The sequence below is a fragment of the Verticillium dahliae genome, genomic scaffold (assembly GCF_000150675.1).
Source record: "Verticillium dahliae VdLs.17 supercont1.10 genomic scaffold, whole genome shotgun sequence".
Classification (NCBI taxonomy): Eukaryota; Fungi; Ascomycota; class Sordariomycetes; order Glomerellales; family Plectosphaerellaceae; genus Verticillium; species Verticillium dahliae.
The window spans coordinates 456,727-477,713 of NW_009276922.1; the positions used below are offsets into that span (position 1 = coordinate 456,727).

The 20,987-nt window shown below is 59.5% G+C and overlaps 7 protein-coding genes across 7 annotated transcripts; 2 read left to right on the forward strand and 5 right to left on the reverse strand.

The window, feature by feature from the left end:
* Nucleotides 1-285: 285 nt before the first annotated feature.
* Nucleotides 286-1,555, forward strand: VDAG_05436 (tRNA (uridine-2'-O-)-methyltransferase TRM7; the record flags this gene model as incomplete). The annotated part of the gene is made up of 3 exons (XM_009652331.1): nt 286-388; nt 457-976; nt 1,051-1,555. The coding sequence occupies 3 exons, from the start codon at nt 286-288 to the stop codon at nt 1,553-1,555; spliced, it is 1,128 nt and encodes a 375-aa protein (XP_009650626.1).
* Nucleotides 1,556-1,650: 95 nt separating this feature from the next.
* On the reverse strand, nt 1,651-2,280 carry VDAG_05437 (uncharacterized protein; the record flags this gene model as incomplete). Its single annotated transcript, XM_009652332.1, has 2 exons — nt 1,651-1,958; nt 2,046-2,280. The coding sequence occupies 2 exons, from the start codon at nt 2,278-2,280 to the stop codon at nt 1,651-1,653; spliced, it is 543 nt and encodes a 180-aa protein (XP_009650627.1).
* Nucleotides 2,281-3,474: 1,194 nt separating this feature from the next.
* Nucleotides 3,475-9,875, reverse strand: VDAG_05438 (uncharacterized protein; the record flags this gene model as incomplete). Its single annotated transcript, XM_009652333.1, has 3 exons — nt 3,475-4,004; nt 4,056-9,515; nt 9,584-9,875. 3 exons carry the CDS (start codon nt 9,873-9,875, stop codon nt 3,475-3,477), a joined length of 6,282 nt encoding a protein of 2,093 aa, XP_009650628.1.
* A 2,961-nt stretch (nt 9,876-12,836) lies between these two features.
* Nucleotides 12,837-14,237, forward strand: VDAG_05439 (uncharacterized protein; the record flags this gene model as incomplete). Its single annotated transcript, XM_009652334.1, has 1 exon — nt 12,837-14,237. The coding sequence occupies one exon, from the start codon at nt 12,837-12,839 to the stop codon at nt 14,235-14,237; it is 1,401 nt and encodes a 466-aa protein (XP_009650629.1).
* A 429-nt stretch (nt 14,238-14,666) lies between these two features.
* On the reverse strand, nt 14,667-16,515 carry VDAG_05440 (uncharacterized protein; the record flags this gene model as incomplete). Its single annotated transcript, XM_009652335.1, has 2 exons — nt 14,667-15,629; nt 15,814-16,515. The coding sequence occupies 2 exons, from the start codon at nt 16,513-16,515 to the stop codon at nt 14,667-14,669; spliced, it is 1,665 nt and encodes a 554-aa protein (XP_009650630.1).
* Nucleotides 16,516-17,711: 1,196 nt separating this feature from the next.
* On the reverse strand, nt 17,712-18,355 carry VDAG_05441 (uncharacterized protein; the record flags this gene model as incomplete). The annotated part of the gene is made up of 2 exons (XM_009652336.1): nt 18,293-18,355; nt 17,712-18,240 (listed from the first exon to the last, which is right to left on the reverse strand). Exon 2 carries the CDS (start codon nt 18,237-18,239, stop codon nt 17,712-17,714), a length of 528 nt encoding a protein of 175 aa, XP_009650631.1. The 5' UTR covers nt 18,240; nt 18,293-18,355.
* A 662-nt stretch (nt 18,356-19,017) lies between these two features.
* Nucleotides 19,018-20,807, reverse strand: VDAG_05442 (uncharacterized protein; the record flags this gene model as incomplete). Its single annotated transcript, XM_009652337.1, has 4 exons — nt 19,018-19,548; nt 19,612-19,870; nt 19,917-20,339; nt 20,380-20,807. 4 exons carry the CDS (start codon nt 20,805-20,807, stop codon nt 19,018-19,020), a joined length of 1,641 nt encoding a protein of 546 aa, XP_009650632.1.
* Between the last annotated feature and the right edge of the window lie 180 nt (nt 20,808-20,987).

The following is a 20,987-nucleotide window of genomic DNA, read 5'->3' on the forward strand; positions in this document are numbered from 1 at the left end:
TTCTCAAGGCCCTTCTTTTCTCCGAGCAATCCCCGGGTCGCACCTACCACACCTTAAATCAGCCTTACTGCTGCCCCTCGTTCCAGCGCCCTTCAGGCCTCGTCGTAGCCGTGTCAGGGCCTCCACTGAGCGTGCCCCGCCCTCTGCCCCTCCACCAAAAATTCTCGCGTGAGTCTTTTGCTGAGCTTCACCCAGCCTGCAGCACCAAGAGCTCGCATCACAAACCACACCACACCCCCTGCCCCTCTAGCCCTTCACACACCAATCTTCCCCCCTACGAACATCATGGGAAAGACGTCCAAGGATAAGCGTGATGCCTACTACCGGCTGGCCAAGGAGCAGGGCTGGCGAGCGAGAAGTGCCTTCAAGCTGCTACAGCTGGACGAAGGTGAGACAAGCCCCCCAGTCTTGCGCCAAGTGAAGTGAGTGAGATGATTAACAACAAATGATTTGCAGAATTCGATCTCTTCAATGGTGTGACCCGTGTCGTCGACCTCTGCGCCGCCCCCGGCAGTTGGTCCCAGGTCCTCTCCCGCGTCCTCATCAAGGGCGAGAAGTTCGGCCGCACCGCCTGGCAGGACCGCGAGGCCAGCTTCCGACAGCAGATGCTCAAGGTCTTCCCCTCCGGCGCATCCGATGTCGATCAGCCCATGACGACGCCCGCCAGTGCCACGAGCCCGGGGGACGACGTCAAGATTGTGTCGATCGACCTCCAGCCCATCTCCCCCCTCCCCGGCGTCGTGACCCTGCGGGCCGACATCACCCACCCCGCCACCGTCCCGCTCCTCCTCAAGGCTCTGGACCCAGACTACGACGCCACGAGCCAGAGCAAGAACGCAGCGCACCCTGTCGACCTCGTCATCAGCGACGGTGCCCCCGACGTCACGGGTCTCCATGACCTCGACATCTACGTGCAGTCTCAGCTCCTCTTCGCCGCCCTGAACCTCGCCCTCTGCGTCCTCAGGCCCGGCGGCAAGTTCGTCGCCAAGATTTTCCGCGGCCGCAACGTCGATGTCCTCTACGCCTCAGCTCAAGGTCTTCTTCGAAAAGGTCATTGTCGGCAAGCCCCGCTCCTCCCGCGCCAGCAGCGTCGAGGCCTTTATCGTCTGTATCAACTTCCAGCCGCCGCCCGGCTTCAAGGCGAGCCTCGAGAAACCCCCTCGGCGTCGGCCACCACGTGCCCGCCATGGTCGAGGAGCGAAAGGGTCCAGCTTCGCCGTCGTGGCCGACGCGTTGCACCAGAACCTCCGGCACGGGCGTCTGGGACGGCGTGCCGACGGCGACGTCGGCCAGGCTTGGCTCGGACGTCATGGACGTCGAGGCCTACGACGACGTTGACGAAACATCCGACATGGACAAGAACATTCGGTGGATCGCGCCCTTTATTGCCTGCGGCGACCTCTCGGCCTTCGACTCGGACGCCTCGTACCAGCTGCCCGAAGACCACGTCTCCCTCGACCCCGTCCAGCCCCCAACGGCACCCCCCTACAAGCGCGCCCTCGAGATGAGAAAGGTGGCCGGCGGCGCCTACGGCAAGACGACGATCAAGAGCTGAAAGCCAGAACCCATTTCATTGAGAGGATTAGATGCACATTCACAAAGAAGCATCCGCGCTCGCCACTGTCTTGTCGCTCCCGCATACCCTCCCCTTCATTGCGGCTTGGCCCGGACGCCGCCGCCCGTCGCCTGCATGATGAACAGCCCATCGGCCGACTCGCTCCACTCGCGCGCCCCCAGCGTCTTCTCGTACATCCTGTTGCCCTGCTGCGACGACGATATGAGCAGCACGCGCCGCAGCTCCGGCCACGCCTGCAGCTCCTCGTGCAGGCACTCCATCATCCAGTGGCCGAGCCGCTTGCCTTGGTGCGCGGGCAGGACGTACACATCGGTCAGGTAGCCGACGCTGACGTAGTCGGTCACAAGACGGCCGAAGCCGACCATTTGCGGGCTCGACTTGCCTGCGGGGACGACTCAGCGGACGGGAGCATCAAGAGGCATGCCAGGCAGAATGGGACAGGGCAAGGGCAGGAAGGTCGTGTACATACCGGCAATGGCAGATGTCGAGTCTGGGAGCGCGTACACGGCGATGCAGAGCGAGTGGTTGACCATCTGCCTGAGGGCCTCCTGCGGCAGGGCCTGCGACCACCACAGGACGTCCGAGTCGAGGGCCGCGTTGAGGGCGTCGAGCTGGACGAGGCTCCGGTTCGTCGATACCATGTACCCGTCGCGGTACCAGCTCCTCGCCACCTCGTCCGGCATGACGGTCTTATCTGCGCTCATTCTGTGTATGATGCTCTGCTGTGCTGGTTATACAAGGACAATGGAGGGAGAATCCAATATCATGCGTGAAGAAATTGTCGGTTCTGGCCTTTTTTTTTTTGAATCAATTCAGATGGTCCCCCACATCTTTTATACTCTCCGTCCACGCTGTTGATGAATCAGGAATTGTGACTCCTTCCCGCGGCATGTCACGGCCCACCCCGCTTTACCTTTGGAGGTTGCTCCGCGCGCGAGAATCATGTCCATCCTCGACCCCACACTCGCACTACCATGCACCGGCCCGGGGTCTCGTCAGCACTCGGTCCCCTCCGTTCCTGCACGGTGACGCTCTAAGGAGGTCCGAAGGGCAAAGTAAGATGTTAGGGTAGAGACTTGGTTAGACGTTCTCTTTGTTCGGGTGCCGTTGAAGAGTGATCGTCGTAGGTGTACTGGGTGCTCGTGAAACTGACTCGCTCCGTCCTGCGACTTGGCGACGAATAGTTGCTGATTGAGGACCTCCTACCATGTCCGTCATCCATTGTCTTCGTTACACTCGTGTGCGGAATAACGTGACTATCTGTATCATAACTCAATTCACCCTACATTCAGCAAAACAATCCCCTAAGCAACATGATCATCTTGACTTTACCAAAGTGGACACAAGTCACGCAAGTGGTGAAGCACATACATGGATAGGCCCAGAACAACAGCGCATTCCTCGATACTTCAGGCCGTTACCTTCCTGAGACCTTCAAACGCAGTTCTTGCGCTGGCAAGACCCTTCAATGAGCTCTGACGACAGCGTGACCGCCAGTGAGTAACCTGGCATGGCAGATGGAAAAATGACAAGCCGCTATCGACATGTGCAAATTCACTAACACACAACCGAGAACAACCAAGGTATCAGGCAGCCTTCAATTACAGAAACATCACGCCTCGAAAACCCTTCGTGGAGCACACAAGGGACAAACAACAGTCTACAGACAAGAAAAATCTCCGTTTCGTCAATAATGTGTGCATGCTAGTTGTACACGTGGGTACCATCCCACTTGTGCTTTTTGACCCCTCCCAACCCTGTCCGTGACCACCAGACTGTCATCCCAGGTCCAAGCAGCCAGGGTGTATTAGTACAAAAGAAAGAGAAAAAGTCCAGTGACTTGGCCGCCATGTCCGCATGCCCTCCTCTACATCTCCCATCTCAGACGTGACACGCACTCAATGGCTGCCGCGCGCCCTCTTCGCACCTCCGCCAGCCTCCCCGTCGCCCCTGGGGCGTTTGGTCCCGGGCTGGAAATCGTTGGCGCCCGGGTTCAAGGCGCCTCCCTGCTGGTGTCCGCCGCGCCCGCGACCTCGGCCGGCAAATCCCCCTCGCTCGTTCGGCCCACCAGTCGACACACGTTGGCCGGGCGTTTGATACGTGCCGCGGCCTCCCCGTCCGGCACCACCGCCGCGACCGGGGACTGGGATTCCACTTCTGACCGTAGGTTGATTCGGCTGAGCCTGACCTGTTGTTGCTGCTGTCGTGTTGGCAGCAGCCGCATTGGCGAACGGGTTCGCGGGAAGACTGGAGGCGTTGCCGCTGGCAGCAAAAGGATTTGCCGCGGCTGGTGTGGTTGTCGGCGCTTCGCCAGTGGTGGCGGCTGCGGCCTTCTGGCCTGGTGGCTGAGGAATGCCGCTGGCAGCTGCCGTCACCGGCTTCTGTCCAGTCGCCGGTACCGGTGCCGGTGGTGGCTTGCTCGGAGTGGCTATTGCAGAGTAAGTGGATGCACTGCTCACTTGTGGTGACTTGGACTTACCAGAATTGTTGGCTGGAGCAGTCGCCGGCGCAGGCGCAGGCGATCCAGAAGCAACGCGAGGTGTGTTGTTGATCTGGGCATTAGCCGGAGCACGCGCAGGCGTCGGCTGAGCCGCAGGCGCAGGGGCGGGCTTAGCGACCTTTGCCTCTTCCCAGACCTCGCCAACTGGCCTGGCGGGCGTGTTGGCCGCAGCCGTGGAAACAACTTCCAGTTTGGCGTTTGCCGCCCTGACCTGGTTGTCTCTCATGTTGATCTGCAGTGCAGACTTCTTCTGCGCGAGTGCCTGGCCCTCCTCTCTCGCGGTTGAAATCTTCGCCTCGTATTCCGCCTTGAGCGTAGTCTCAGCCTTGGCCGAGTGCTCCTCGAGCTTCTTCTTAAGATTTGCGGTGAAGATGCTCTTAGCAGTGGGGTTGGTTGCGAGAAGTTTCCGTACCTCGCCATCAGAAAGTGGAGCGTTTGCGGTCGGTGTGTTCGATGTCGGTTCAGGCTCTTGTTTCTTGACCGGTGTCGAGGCGATAGGCTGTTCCTGGGAGGGCGCAGCGGCTTGGTGCTCCGCCTGCCAGATAATCTTCTCCTGGTCGACTCTGGTCTGGAATTCCTGCTCCAGTTTCTGCCTATCTTGGCGCAACCTATCATTCAGAGCGTTTTTCATCTTGTCGGATCGCTCCTTAAGCGTTTGATTCTGACTTTCCTCGATGGCCTTCATCTTGGCTTCGCATTCGGATGCCTTGGTCTCATATTCCGCAGCCTTCGCCTCAGCCGCAACGATCTTGTCCTCCAGTGCCTTGCGCTCCTCGTCTGACAAGGCGTTGTGAACAGTCTGGGCGGCAACACCGCCAGGCTCGGCAGACGCTTGCGATGCATCGGCGGTTTGGCTTTGTTGCTGAGCCAGCTCGCTGGCCTTCCTCTGCGCCTCGTCTCTGGCCGAGACAGCACTCTGCAACTCGGAACGCAGGCTCTCGAGCTCTTGTGTGGCGGATTGCTTCTGCGCCGTCATATTCTCGAGCTCATTGCGCAAATTCGCCAGGTTCTGCTCCAACTGCGCAACCACATCTGCGGAAGCAGAGCCCGACGGGTCGGTGTTCGCTGCTGACGGCTGAGTGGGTGTCGATTGGTTTGCCTGGGCCTCCTGCTGCAGACGCTGGACTTGTTGCTGGAACGACGAAATCTGCTGTTCGTACTGGGACTTCTGCGACGACGAAGCCTCGAGCTCTTGCTGGATCCGTTGCACTTCGTTGTTTGCTGCGTTCAGCTGTTCCTGAAGCTGTCGCACCTGCTCATCCTGTGTGCTCGAAGCGCCCAGCTCATTCTTGACCTGCTCAAGCTCGGACTTGACAGCATCCAGCTGAGCCTGGATGTTGTTCCTCTCTGCAATCGCCTCATTCTTGTCACCCGAAAGCTTCTTTGATCGTTCCTTGAACTGCTCCGTAAGTTTCTGGCGCGTGTTCTGCCAGTTGCTCCGCTCTCCATCCAGAGTCTTCTGGATCTCATCCAGCTGTGACCGCAAGGGAGCTTCGGCCTCCTTGAGAGCATCGCGTTCGGCCTCAAGATCGGTGACCGTCTGCTTGAGCTGATCCATCTCGGCGGGGTCGACACGGCCGTACTTGGTGAACATGCCCTCAGTGCGCTTCTGCCAACGGTCGCGGTCCTCCTGTATCTGCTTGATCTCTTCCTCGAGGAAGCCCTTCTGGGTCTCAATCTCCTCAATCTTGGCCTCCAACGGTTGGACCTTGCCTTCAAGCTCCTCAATCTTGGCGTTCTTCTCGGCAATCTGGGCTCTGGACTGCGTGAGCTCATTGCGTAGAGTGGCGCTGCTTTCGCGGTACAGGTTGAGCTCGTTGATCTTCTCCATCAGGTCTTTGTGGGCGAGGGAACTCTGGCCGCTCTCGGCTGCGGTTCGGCGTTCCTGGTCAAGCTTGAGACGTGTCTCTTCCAATTGTGACTGTGAGTACGTGAGCTGCTGCTGCAACCTCTTCGATTCTTGCACCTTGAGGTCGTACTGGACTTCGAGAATGTCCTTCTCGCGCTGCAGGTACGAGTTGAGTTCACGCAGGCCGTCGATGGCGTTGTCGGAAGACCCTCCTCCCTCGGCAGAGTCTGCATTGTCGATGGTCGATGTACGGTTCTGCTTGAGCGCGGAGAACTGTGCAGTAACACTCTCAAGCTGCTGATGTAGGAGCTTGTTCTGCGCGTTGGCGTCATCACGACGAGCCTTGAGTTCGGCAATTTCCTGCTCCAGGTGCTGTCGCCTGTCTTCCCATGAGCCTTGAGACTGCGCAAGGGTAACCTTGGCCGATTCGGCTTCGGCCCTCAGAGTTGCTGTCTGACTCTTGAGCTGGTTGTACTCGGCGCGCAGCTGCTGCGCCTGTTGCGCGGCCTCGGCGTGCTTCATCAGCTCGTGCTCATAGTCTTTCTGAATCCCGGTCGTGATCTCTTGCTGGAGACGCATGTCGTCTCGGTGATGTTTGGCAGCTTCCGAATGGCGGTCGGCGGTCGCCTTGAGCCTCTCGAGCTCTTCCTCGAGAATCTTCTTCTCGTCCTCGAACTTGCGAGCCACCTCGCCTTGTGCGTCTCTGAGAGCCGAGAGTTCCTTGTTGGAGTTGGCCAGCTCAGCAGACACATCTTCAACACGCTGTTCAAGTTCCTTGATCTTCGCGTCCTTGGCCTGTAGAGTCGTCTCGATTTCGTGCTGGAACTGCTCCTGCGAATCAGTGAATTCAGACAACGCCTTCTCGTTCTCTTCGCTGAGGTTCTTGTATTGCTCAGCCTGCTCCTTTGCGTTCTCCAAGTGAGCACGGGCAAGCTCTAGGTCGCGCTTAAGATCGGCGACTTCGTTGATGAGCTCACGGACTTCACTCTCGTTGTCGTGGTCGGGCTGCGTCGTCTCGGCGGCGAAACTTCCGGGTCGGGGTGTCGGACGAGGTTGCAGACGACCGTACCGCTCCTCAGCGCTACGAAGCTCGATTGTCAGTTCGTCCACTCGCGCCTGTAGATGATCGCGGCTCGTCTTTACGGCGACGTGCTCTTCGCGAATTTGGCTCAGGTTGCCAGAGAGCTCATCGATTCGCTTTTGTGCCTCCCTAGCGTCAAACTCCTTCCTCAGCTGCAGTTTCTTTCCTTCTTCAACCTCTTCGGACAGCTTCCGCTTCGTATCAGAGAGCTCGGACTCCAGGCTCTCGATCCTGGACTGAGACTTGCGGCGTGCTTCGGATTCGCTGATGTCGCGTTCGTTCTGAAGAGATTGGTGCGTGGCAAGGAGACCATTGAGGCGGGCCTTCTCCTGCACGAGGCTTTCGTTGTCCTGGTTGAGTCGGTCCTGAATATCCTTCCACAGTTTCTTTTCCGCCTTGAGATTCGCCGTTTCGTTGCGCATGCTCTCGACAAGACCACGAGCCTCGATGAGTTCCTCCGCAACCTGCTGTGTGCGAATGTCCTGCTTGGCAGCGCCCTCGGAAAGCACCTGAGAACGCTTCTGCAGTTCTTTGTTATCGGTCTGGAGTGCCACAAAGTTGGAATGCAGCATTTCGTATCTCTCAGTAGCCAGGGTGAGCTGACTAGAGATCTTGGCTACCTCTGCCTGCAGAGCGTTCTTCTCTCCGGACACCTTATCAACCTGGTCCCGAAGAGACTGCCTGACAGCCTCAGCATCATCGCGGTACGAGTCAAACTGGGCTTGAAGGTCTCGCAATGCCACCTGGGGTGAGACACTATCACCCTGCTCATCCTCGATACTAACAAGAGGGTGACGCTGTCCATCGTTGATGGGGCTGCCAAGGATAGAATCCAGTTCGCCAGAACCGTTCTTCTGTTGCAACAAGCGGCGGAACATGTCGCGTTCGGTCTTGAAACTTTCAGTCGTTGTGCGCAGGGACTGCCGTTCGTCCATGAGATTGGCGAGCTGCGTCTTGAGTTCGTCCACAAGCTTGCTGTCGTGGGCGGCCTGGTCCTTTGCCGCACGAGCTTCTTCGTTCTCCATCTTGTCGGCAAGATCTCGGGTGACGCGAAGTAGTTCCTGGTTCTTCTCTTGCAGCTCCTGTATGTCCCTGAATACAACAAACTTTTGGGTGATGAATTGGTTGGTATCGGACATATCCGACAGCGCGTTCTCGGTGACCTCGCCTCGAGAGAGCTGTTCGAGCCTGAGGGTTTCCTCTCGGGTAAGCTGCTCAAGACCCTTCTCGCGGGCGTGCATGTTGAACACAAGCATTTGAATCTGGGTGCTGAGGTCGCGGAGCTGGTTGCGGAGAATCTGGGCCTCCGCCTTGGTGGTAGAGAGGGCGCTCTCAGCCTTGCGAGCCGACTTCTTGGCGGCATCGCGCTCCTCGTAGCTCTGCTCTGACAGCTGTGACATCTTGGTGATCTCAGCCCTCAAAGCATCGGTTTCGGCTTGGAGTTCCTCAATCTCGGGGGTCTTGGCTTCTAGAACCGCAATCATGTTGTCGAGTTCTTCTGCCAATTGCTGGTTCCGTCGTTTCTCGCCGGCGAGCTGTCCCTTCACCTTGTACAGCTCCTCGATCGCCTGAGTGGCCGTGATGGCAGTCCTGCTGCGGACGGAGCCCGGGGTCGCGAAAGGCGACGCAGCTCGGACAGCGAGTGAACCGTTGGGGCGTGGAGTGGAAGGGGCGGAGGGAGCCGATGCAGGCTGGGGCGCTTGTTCCATGCGCACCTGTAGTTCGTCAATCTCTCCCTCGAGTTGACCAACGCGTTCTTCGAGGATACGACAGTTCTCCTTCTCCTGCTCGAGCTGCTGCTGAAGGCGCTTGATATCATTGACGTGCTTCTGGTTGAGGCTTTCGCGCTCGCCCTCGAGTTGCTGAACGCGCGTCTTGTGGTTGTTCGTTAGCTGGTTGGCCATGTCGACGAGGCGTTGTTTGCTCTCCAGCTCATGTTTGTAGCTCTCTTCGGTGCGCGCGAAAGCTTCCTGTTGTTGCTGCAGCTTGGTGAGGGCCTCTTCGGCCTTGGCCTGCGCAGCATCAAGACGATCGCGCAGCTGCTGTTCGCTTCGTTTGAGGGCGTCGGTCTCGGACTTGGCGTCTTCGTTCTGACGCTGCAATTCGGCGATGCGCGCTCCCTTTTCCTTGCGGTACTTCAAAGCCTCCTCGCTCTTCGTCTTGAGTTCATTTTCAAACCACTCGCTGTTGCGCCGGGCGAGATCGAGTTGTTGCTGAACAGAGTCCTCGCGGTATTTGGCGCTGCTGGCGGTTGCTTGAGCAGCTTGGAGCGAGGTCTGAAGGGATGTGATCTCCTTGTTGAGCTGAACGTTTTTCTGGTGCTGCTTGGCGAGCTCGTCGGACAGCTCAGAATCGCGCGCATTGCGTGATTCCAGGAGCGCCATGTTAGCCCTGTTCGAAGACTGCAGGGATTCGATGCGATCGCGCAAGGTCGTGATCTCGGAGTCGTGGTCGGATTCCCTTGACTTGAGGGATTGCAGCTCGTTCTCGACATTTTGACGTTTGGTCTCTGGGAAGCACAAGGTTAGTCTGGGCGATGGTGCCGCCACCAACGAACTGAAAACAATAGACGCGCACCTTCTTCGTGGAGTTTCTGACGGATCTCCTCGACGTCTTTCAGCGCTTTGTCGGCGGTTGCTTTGGCGTTTCGGCATCTCTCTTCGGCGTTGCGGTGGGCGCTCTCCAACTCGACCTCAAGCATGAGCTTGGCATTGTATACTTCATCAAACTCGTCCGCCTTGGCAACCAAGGCTTGAAGGAAGGATGCGACGAGCTCCGGCGTTGGATCGGTGGTGATGGTGTTCACGGCGGATTCAGCAAGGCCCAGGTGGCCAGCTATCCTGCCGGTGTCTACAGCAGCTGCTGCCATTTCTTCGCGCTACTTATTGGAAGGAGCCGTCATGAGGGTCGCGACAGCGTTGAGCCTAGGGGGAGATGGAGGTGGTGAAGAGAAAGATTGTTCGTGTTTGTCGCGTCCCGGGCAGCACCCCGCGGTATTGATGAAAGCCCGATTCAGCTGGCGCAGAATTGGGTCTTCGAACAAAGAAAGGGGGCAGGTAGGCCGATGAATGAAATTTGGCCACCTTCTCTCTGCGTTAAGAGGAGTTGGGAATGCGGAGGGGGGCCGAGGTCGTGGTAGGATGAAAGAAGCTCGACGAGGCTTCAACAGGTGGTTGTTTTCCTACCAAGGATCGCGAGGCTGCAAGGGAAGGCAGAAGAAGCTGCAGCTTGGACAGGCAGGTTACCATGGAGGAAAGTGACCAATAGGAGGGGCTATGGGGCCAGAGCTGGCAGAGCTTCGTCTACCGATGTTCTGCCGGGAGGCCTTGATGTGGTGGGTCTCCAGATGCATTACATAATATGATGTTGTGGAGAGCAGGGGAGATGGCTTAGGTAAGACCTCCATATCATCACGTCCGCGGGAAGGTCTTCTCTGGATGCAAGTTCTGTCAGAAAGGTTTCTATGTAATCCGTTGTTTCAGATTGCAAAGTTGCAAGGTTTGAAAGGAGTCATCTATCAGAACAAGCCTGAATGCTGGGACTGAGACATCATACTCTACCTACCTTAGGTACCTAGGTATGGCAAGGCAGGAAGCTGTACCTTAGGTTGAGGGGGCAGGAGGACTCATTTGAAGTATCAATCATACCTGCCTGCTTCCCTGGGCTCCTCTTGCCGTCAAACGTCAGATGAGACACACGATTCCGCATCTCTGCAGCGACTTCTTCAATAGCATCTTCCTGTCTTCTCTCATCTTTGCTCTATTTTAATTGCTTCATCCGTGTTACTTCGCTCATCATTATTGTTTTCCTATCAATCTGAAGCGCATGGCCCGTGGCAAGGTATGACAAGCCGCAGTATGCCTTGCGCTGGTAGCGCCTACCTATGACCCGGGTCAAACGAGACCTCCTGCTCAGATACTCGCTGCTGCCTCAACACCGATTGCAACATACAGTACTTCTCCCACGCGCATTCAGCAACAAGCGAGGCATTCTCCGAACCAGCCTGGGATCGGCATCAGCTTCCGGTCAGGTGCAGCTTTGTGGAGATAAGCTACCCCTCCCACCCTTTCAGCTCTGAATCCTGCCACGGACCCAAACCCGGCATTCTGTGCGAGCAGTGCTCTCCGCCACCGCGAACAACATACTTGTGGCCTCACATACTGATGCTGCACCCTTGCTAGCCCGTCAGCCCTGAGGCGCTCTTCGCCCGTTGATCATGATCGGCCAACCAGAATAGTCAACGCGCTCAGAGGTAGTCTGCACGGCCGGGTCTCCACAGTTCCTATTGTCAGCAAGTATCGTCCACAACCTTGGTGGGCCGATTACTGAGGACGCGCTGTGGTGGTTGAAGCTCACGCGGGTCATACAGACGAGGCACCTTGGACCTGGATCAAAGCGGCAACGGGTGAGCGTCGAGCGACTGCAAATCTGTCCCAATGCGATGCCAACACATCCAACTCCACCACCTCTAGCACAGCCCGCGCTCATGAGCATACAGCTTCGACAAGGCATCGAAGTAAGCAACCTCTGCGTTCACGGTGTGTTTTCGTAGGCCGAATCATCACGAACGTGGATGGCTTCGCCCCCAACATCAATCTCACTTGACCTTTCAAACCCTTTGGCTGCATGCCAAATCTCCTGTCCAACGACTCTAGGCCACATCCCCGATGCGCGACGACGAGGCGAGCCGAGGTTGCGGCCAACGGATGCCACGCTGTGCAGCTCACCCCGTCATTTCTGATTCGAGGCGACCCTGGTTCCTGTGACAAACAAGACATCGTCGGATGGTGGCGCTGGCTGTGGCCTCGCTGGCGTTTTTAGCGGCGTCTCTCGTCCTCTTTTTCCCGCACAAACGGCGCCTCTTTACGCCGCCTGGGGCATAAGCAGACCGCCTTGACGGACCAGGGGTGCCATCACGACCGACTTCCATTCGTCAGTTTAATATGAACCCATGAACCGAAAGAACGTGGAGGTCGGCGCATTATGGGAGAAAATTTCTTCAGGCCGCCATGAAGATGAGGCTTGCGGAGATTCCTTTGGTTTTTATGCCCTTTCTTTCTTCCAAAACGTCAAGTTCGATGTCTTCGACGTCTTGAACGATTGCTCCGGGACCTGCGGGAGACCGCCGCTCTTGGCCGGTTCACTGCAACTAAATTTGAACGCCCAGAGAAAAACCGGCTGTCGTGGAACCAAGCATATCAACAAGCGAGATCATCCGGGACCCTTATGACCCGCGAGCCTAACACGCCCATCCTTCCAACCTCATCCCCGCCCTATCCCTACCAGGGAGAAGGTCCTGATTCTGGACACCGAAGGTAAATAGCCTGCAGCCAGGCCTGCAGCTCTAGCTGCAAGTCCATGATGGGGTGTGCAGGCAGTGCCCTCGCAGGGCTCGGATCTGCCTCATGACGGCCACCCCATTGGTGCGGTGCCGAGGGGGACTGTTGAATACCCTCCGAGGCACACCTGTCAAGTGACTTGTACCAGGGACCAGGGACCGCAAGGCTGCCAGCTGGTCCGAGGTCGCGGGCCCTGGCCTGGCTTCCAGTCCGGTCGATGGCCGTGATGGCTTTGGTCGCTGATCCCCAAGGGCTCGAACAGGACTTGCAGGTGAAGGCGCCTCGCGTGGCGTATATATAAACAAGAACCCTCTTCCAGAGATATTTGGCCCCCAGTGGCGCCATCAGCGTTGGTTGCTTCCATCTTCAGACCATACATCCGCTTTCTAGGCATCGCGAGAGCCTCTATCTTGAACCAGCTAAAGGCTGAGTTATACCTACCCTTTTACACAGAGTCAGTTCCCCCAAGCAAAGGGAAAGTCTCGCCCATCATGCGTCTCTCCCTCGCAGCCCTTCTCCTGCTCCCTCTCGCCCGGGCGACCTCACTCTCCTTCCCCGAACGCCAGGCCCCAGCCGTCAAGTCCTCCAAGACCGTTCTCTCCCTGGCCGTCCCCCTTCCTCACCTCTCCTCGCGTTCTGCCAATACAGCTCGCGACCCGGTGCCTCACCCACTCCTGAACCTCCTCGACACGCGCCAAGACGGCTGCGGCCTCCGCGGCGTCGAGTGTGACTCCGAGTGGTGCGCCCCTTTCTCCGGCATCTGCTGCGGCTGGGGAAACGGCAGCTACTGCGATATCGGCACCTCGTGCGACTCGGGTGGCTGCTGCCCGCTCGGCAAGATCTGTACCGGTGACCCCTCGGGCTGCACAGAGGGCCAGGAACCCTGCGGCGACAACCAGTGCATGCCTGAGGGTGCTGTGTGCTGCGGCAACGGCGGCCACTGCGCCGCCGGCGAAACGTGTACCAGTGATGGCAGGTGCTCGACCGGTGGCGGAGGCGGAGGAGGAGGCGGTGGTGGTGGCGGCGGCGGCGGTGGTGGTGGTGGTGATGACGGATGTCCCGTTGGACAAGAGGAGTGCGGATCCCTCTGGTGCATGCCCGTCGGATCGAACTGCTGCTCGCCCGGCAAGTACTGCGATGCTGGTCTCACCTGCGCAGGTGACGGCTTCTGCTCCGGAGGTAGCTCCGGCGGTGGTGGTGGTGGCGGTGGCGGCGGCGGTAGCGATGGTGGGTGTCCCTCGGGCAAGGAGACGTGCGGTGACCGTTGCATGCCGGAGGGTTCCGTCTGCTGCTCATCCGATGGCTACTACTGCGATGCCGGTGCGACCTGCCGACAGGACGGCTCCTCATGGCGATGCCCCATCGGCGGTGGCGGCGGCGGTGGCGGCGGCGGTGGCGGCGGCGGCGGCGGTAGCGATGGTGGGTGTCCCTCGGGCAAGGAGACGTGCGGTGACCGTTGCATGCCTGAGGGTTCCGTCTGCTGCTCATCCGATGGCTTCTACTGCGATGCCGGTGCGACCTGCCGACAGGACGGCTCCTCATGGCGATGCCCCATCGGCGGCGGTGGCGGCGGTGGCGGCGGTGGCGGCGGCGGCGGCGGCGGCAGTGGAGATAACTCAGACGACGACACTACCACGTCGCCCGATCCCACACCCAGGCCATCCTTTTCACCCCCGAGTGGTGACGACGATGACGACACCGATCGCCCTACCCCCGTCGCCGTGCCGACCACGTCGTCTCCGCGCGCCTTGGGCGCCCCTACCACAACGGAGGCCCCGTTGGCGACAGGCGCATCGGGCTCGGGCAATACCTCCTCAGACGCCGTGCAGCGCAGCGTCAGTGGCCTCGTCTTCGTGGCCGCTCTCGTCTTTGGCGTGGCGCTGACTCTGTGAATATGAGTTGGCCGTTGATACACGAGAAACGGAAGTTTCGCAAGGAGAGAAAAACAGATTGATGTCCACATGCGCCAAGGATGTAATTACCAATGGGTTTTTGGATAACGTATGCTGCATAATGAGGAATATACCCCCCATCCCCGGACCCCGCCTGCTACTATTCGATACAAACTGTGTGCGCGCTCCCTCTCTAGTTCAAATGCTCGTAGGGAAAGGAGAAAAAAAAAGTGTCAAGCTTTTGTTGTGTTCGTGAGTTTGCTCCCAGCCATCCAAACGCCATGCTTGATCCATCCGGAAAAAAAGAAAAAAAAAAGAAAAAAAAAAGAAAAGAATACAAACCAAAGTAAAATCGCTTTCCGTCCCAATCGTAAAATGTATGTCAACTCGATGAGGCTGTTTCAAGTCGAAGAGGAGCAGAAGGTGCCCTCACAGACACTTTGTCCTCATCCACTCAATGTTGCGCAGGCCGAGGTTGAGGCCGACGCGGGCCCACCAGCGGCGGACCTTTTCCTGGTCGCCAATGCTGTCCTCGAGGGCCTCCTCAATGTCGCAGGTGCGGTACTCGACGCGGTGGCGGCGGCCGTCCATGGCGTCGAGCTCGCCGTGGGCGAAGCGGCGCCACCACTCGAGGACGTCGACGTGCTGGTGGATGGTGGGCTGGACGAGGACCTCGGCGTCAAAGACGAGCTTGTCGTCGCCCTTGAGCTGGCGCCAGAGCTCGAGGACGTCGACCTGGCCCCAGCGGCTCGCCATCTTGGCGACGCTGTCGCCGTGGGCGACGGGGATGCCGGAGGCGACCCACCAGCGGAGCACGGCGGCCTGGCCGTGCTGCGCCGCCCAGAGGAGCGACTTGCCGGGGCGCAGCACGATGCGGTCGTCCTGGGCGGCGGCGTCGCGCCACCACTCGAGCACGAGCAGGTGGCCCTTGCCCGAGGCCTGCTCGAGGGCGGCCTCGGTGAAGACGAGGGGCAGGCCGGAGCGGCGCCACCACCAGTCGAGGACGCGGACGAAGCCGTTCTTAGAGGCGCCGTCCAGGGCCGAGGCGTCGTAGAGGTCCGAGGCGTCGGTGCGCGGGGCGCGGGCGGCGCCGTGGTGGAAGAAGCGCGACTGCTTCCAGTAGTCAAGCACGTCGGGGCGGCCGTAGTAGGCCGACGCCTTGGTCGGCAGGACCTTGCCGTCAAAGGCCTTGAAGAGGTCGGGCCGGTTGGCCTCCATCCAGGCGAGGACGTCGATGAGGGAGAAGCGGATGATGAGCTTGATGACGAGGGCCGGCAGGTCGTGCAGGGCGGGCGGCGACTGCAGCAGCTTCTTGCAGATGGCGGGGCTGTTGCAGGTCAGGACGAGCCACTCGAGCTCGTGGGCGTAGACCTGGATGGGGTCGCGGGGGTCCTTGGGCGTCAGGGTCCAGGGGTGCGGCATGACGGCGTTGGTGTAGACGCCGAGGGCCCTGGGCAAGCTCCCAGTCCTGGGTAAAGTCGAGGATGATGGTCCAGATTTCGGGGGGCAGCTTGGAGTGGATGGGGCGGTTGGGAGAGGCCGTGAGGTTTCCGGAGAGGTGGGAGACGACGTCGACGTCACGGCCGAGGCCCATGAGGTCGGCCTGGTTCTTGATGATGCTGAGGATGTCGTTGAAGGCGGACCAGTTGACGATGCGCTTCGGGGTCTTGGGGTTGTCGTCGTAGTGCCAGAGGATGGGGGGCATGGGCCGCAGCCAGTGCCACTTGCGGTGGATCTTGCTCATCTGGCGTTTCGTTACGGGGTTCTCCCACATGTGGGTGCTCATGCCGGGCACGAGCAGGATCTTCTTGGCCGAGTCCCAGCCGCGCAGGACCTCGAGGAGCAGGGTATCGGCGATGCCGGCCATCATCTTGGCGAGGTTGTCGGCGTCGATGGGCACGAGGACCATGAGGTCGGCCCACTCGACCAAGCCAAAGGCCTGCTGACGGTAGAATTCAATGTCGTCCCTTTCTGATTTCGATTCGGCGTCGGTGCCGGTGCCGGTGCCTGTGCCGGTGCCGGCGGCGGCGTTGACGAGGGGGGCGACCATGGGTCGGTTATGCATGACGATGATGGTCTGGCTGAGGCGGGGGATGACGTCGTCGACGATGGCGCGCATCTCAATGCCGGGGTTTTTGGAGAGGCGGACGACGAGGGCGCTCGCCCATGAGATGTCTCGGGGGCCCGTCGCAGCAACGAGCAGGCGTAGCTTGCGGTCGCGGGGCTTGAAGTGGAGGGACGAGGAGGAGCTGTTGCTCCTCCTCAGATGGAGTAGCATGTTGTCGGAGGGATCCATCGGGACATTGGGGCGGATGGAGTGATGTGATTGTCGAGATCGACTGCAAGGACTGCAAGACTGCAAGACTGCAAGAGACTGCGAAACAGAGGGCTGGAATGCTCTGGCAAGGTGGTATCGTGGCGGGGAATCGCAGCAGGTCGAGGCGGTCTGGCGATGTTGGAGGGGCAGTCTCGCGATGGGTCAACGAGCAACGTCGGGTAGAGATCGAGCGGATGGGATATGTGACAGAATGATGGAGAGCAGCCGCAGGTCGAGAGAGAGAGGCTATATGTCGGTTGGTCGGAGGCGAGTCGAGTCGAGTCGGTGTGGAAGGGGACGTGAATCGAGGACAAGAGGAAGGGTTTGGTCGGGTAAGTGTGCATGTGCATGTCGTTGGATTCTAGTTGCGTCGCATTCCAAGATATGGACACGGCTGGTCGATAAGGCACCGCCAGTCAGGCGACTACAAGGCGACTAAAAGGCGACTAAAAGGCGACCTCTGGACCTCGCTGTGCTTTACACCGTCATGATGATGGGGGATTTTTCCGCCACTGGTGTTAGGTAAGCAACTCGCGGTTCGTACATCATGTATCCTTCAAGACCTACAGGGAAACGAACGACCTACAAGGAAACGAAGACCTATAGGGAAACGGAAGAGATGCAATGTTGTCATGTGAAAAGCTTGAGAAGCGAAGTTCGCAAATTCTCTTCACTGAATTAATTCTCTTCACTGAATGATCCCCGTCGCTGGATCCCCCTCCTTCCCAATTGCATGTGAATCACCGCAAGGGCCATGGCTGAGGGTCTGCCTTCCAGCAGGGCCCCGGCAGGGCCCCAGCAGTGCTCTGCCAGCAGTCGACCGCTGTAGATAGGTACCTATGTGAGCTCCTTCCAGCGCCCCGTCCGCCGGAAAATCTCGACGGCGTTCCGCAAGACCCCTGTGGGGCCCTCAAAGTCTTGTGTCCTCGTCCTAGATCCAGCTCAGACACTGAACAGCTGATCATCTCTGGATTCATCAGACGGCATCGCAAGTTGTGCAAGGCCATCGCAGATTGACATGCCTTCGGCCTTCTGGAAGCTCGGCCACGAGATACCATGTGTTCAGAAATTGCAAGGCCAATGACCATCGGGTCCCACGATGACCACCCTTGCCGTCCATGCTGATCCTCTCCGACGACACCCGACACTGGAGAGCATCACCACCATCCCAACAATGGCACCCTCATCCGTCCTGCCGCATTCTCCACCACCGACGATGGCCCGCCAGACGACGGCCCCGGCACCGTGCCATTCGAGCTCGGCCGCGGCGTCGTGAACCCCGTCGTCTCCGACCCTGACGGGCCTCCAGGAGGGGATATCTCAGGCACACCCGTCGTCACCGTCACAGACACCGTCGTCGTGTCAGGCGCCGCGCCGCTTCCGTCCCCCCTTGTCGACGCGCAAGCCCCCGACAGCCCCTCCACCTGGAAGTCAGTCGTGCAGCCTGCCCCGGCGCACGCGTCCTCGCCGCCGCAGGGCCAGTTGAGGTAGACCGTCGCGACAGGCGTCGGGCAGCCGCAGACCTGCGTCACCGTCGAGAAATCGATGCACGCCGGGACCACGCACGTCGAGCAGAGGAGGCCCGTTTCCGTGACGGCGGGGCAGCCGGACTGGGGCGTGGCCGTGGGCAGCACGCCTGGGAAAGGCGGACCGGTTGTCGGCGACGGCTCCTGGGCGACGGCCATGCTGCTGCTGTGTGAGACTGGGAGATGAATGCTGGTTTTACGGCAAAACGTACAGTGAGAGCATGGCTGCCGCGAAAAAAGCTGACTGCATCATGATGAGCTGAGGGGTCGTCTCAGTATTGTCGGGCTCCCCGTGCTGAGACCTTGGAGCCGTTCCGAACCAGACGGTCCAGGACGTCGTTCTTTAAAGGTATCGGACGATCAATGCCTCCAAGACAGGGAATGGCTGCCTCGTATTCCCGAAAACGTGCAAGGGGAATGACGCGGTCAGCAGCTCGCTCCCCCGCACAAAGCCATCGTAAGCTTCCGGCTAGCCAATCCTTCGACGCCAAGCCTCGGGTGGCCATCTCTGGTCAGCATCTCACGGTTGGCATACGAAAGAAAGAACTGTGCTCTTGAGTGTTGCCTTACAGAACGCAAAATCCTGGCTCGATATCTGAATGCGTTGATTTTGCAGCGTGTTGCTGCGTCTGGGCCGTCGTGATCGACTACATGAAGGAATTCAGTAGCTGGCCTTGAGCCAGGCTGTTCCCAGATTGAAATGCCTTGTTGATTTCGCCAGTGTCCAGGCTTTCGGCCCCATATGATACCTTGGTCAATGACAGCTTGACGTTAACGTTGGAGTTGTTAACAAACTGAATATTAGACGAGAACTAAATAAATCAAGCATATTTGCTCCAGCATCGCTCTGTATAATTCATCTCACGGGTGATACTGGAAATCCATCACCACCATCTCATGTCCTCATGGAAGAAGGCAGAAAAAAACAGAATGCACCTCAAGTTGTGACCTCACAGCTACCCGTGGCCGAGGACATCAAGCGCTCAGCCCGCTCCGCCTGCATCTGAAACTGAATCTGCTGAACAAGCTCCAGAATCCGCTGCTGCTCCCGCGCCGCCTCCATCATGGCCCTCTCCTGCCGAAGCGACTCGAGAATGGCCCTCTGGTCGCGCAGCACGCGCGCCATCTTCTGCTGCTCGACATGCAGCGCGGCCACCGTCCGGCCGGCCCGCCGCATCTCGACGCGGTGGCGAAAGTCGACCTCGCGCGTGACGCGGTCGCAGGCGCGGCGCAGCTCGGCCAGCTTGACGTCCAGCTTGGGCCGGAACGTGTGGAGCATGGCCAGCTTGGCCGTGGCGCGCGACAGCACAAACTCGTAGCACATGATGCTCATGCTGAACATGACGCTGTACACCTGGCTCGTCAGCCGGAAGAGCGTCTCGCCCGGGTTGAGCGCGAGCTCGCGGCGGCAGAGGTCTGCGGCGTCGGCGACCTCGGACAGCGTGGCGTCGACTTCGCCGTAGATGTTCTGGTGCTGTTAGTAGTGAACGCGTTTGACCTGGTGAAGAAGAGGTTAAGAGGCAACACGAACCATGCTCATGCTCAGCATAAAGTCCATGCTGCCCAATGCTGTCGCTGCCACATCAGACCCGGATTTGGCCAGGGGGCCGAGGGACTTGGAGAAGACAGACAGGACCGGTCGCGACTTGGCGGCACTCGTCGAGGGCTGCTTGTCGTTGAGGATCTTCAGAGCTGTTTCTGGATTCCGTATGGCGTCCAGAATCTCGACCTGCTTCGGGCTCGCCGTCTGGGCCACGGCGCGGAACGCAGCCTCGATGGCATGTGCTTGGCTGGAGAGGTCAGCGACAGATCTGACAGAGAGGTGGATGCACTGACGTGTAAGAAGCTTCAGCACTTGGCGACTCGCCGTTTGCTTGCACATCTTGCGGCGTGTCCGGCTCAGAGACGCTTCCTCCTGGCCGTATCACCAAGCCATCCGTGCTGCCGTCCGTGGGCGCTTCTGAGCCTCCGCCCGAGCTAGGCTGCTGCTCTTCCGACAGGAACGGATCCTCCGCAAAATGCATGCCCAGATCCTCGACGCGGGTCGTGTTGCGGATGCCGGCGCTGCGCGCACAGTCGAGCAGCATGGCGATGCCCGAGCCGAGCGCCTTCTGATACTGGCCAAACGTCTGGAACAGCTTCTGGCGCTCCTTCTCATCGTCCCGCAGCCTCTGGCTCATGTCCTGAATGTCGGCGCCCATGGGCTGCAGCTGGTCCCGGAGCAGAATCGTGTTGCGCCTGGGGGACCACTTCTCAGCGCTCGGCATCGTCAGGGATGGATAGAGACACGACAACATACCCGATCGACGTCGTCATGGCATGGGCGAGCAGGTCCCGCCAGATCAGCAGCTTGGCCGTATTCTTGGCCATCGACTCCCGGCCAAAGACGAACGCGGCCCCCTTGCGCAGCCTCACGAACCGCGACGTGACGTCGCCCGTCCGGTAGCTCTCCATGCTCGAGAGCTGCAGCCCAAACGCGAGCTCGCAGTCCTTGAGCACAGCCGTCAGCGTCCGCAGCTGCAGGCCGTCGGCCCGCGCAAACGACGACTGCTCGTGCGCCGCGGCATACTCCTGGACGTCGTGCAGCGTCGTGCGCGTCGCCTCGAGGGCCTCGAGATACGCCCCGACCTCGGCCGGCGCGTCCTGGACGGCCCGGAAGAACTGGTAGACTTTCCAGCTGAGGCTCAGCGCCGTCGTCGTCAGGTCGAAAACGGAGCAGACCTCCATCGGGCCTGTGCCTGTCGATGCGAAAGCGCCGGAATTCGGGAAATGTCAGAACTGCCCCATCTCAGACGAAAGCGTCATTGGTTTTAAGAACAGAACCCCAGAGGCCGCCACGCGAGGGGCGGGGCGTGCCAGCCAAGCCAGCGTTCAGCTGTGCCGGACGTGGCGATCGCTTCGGATCCG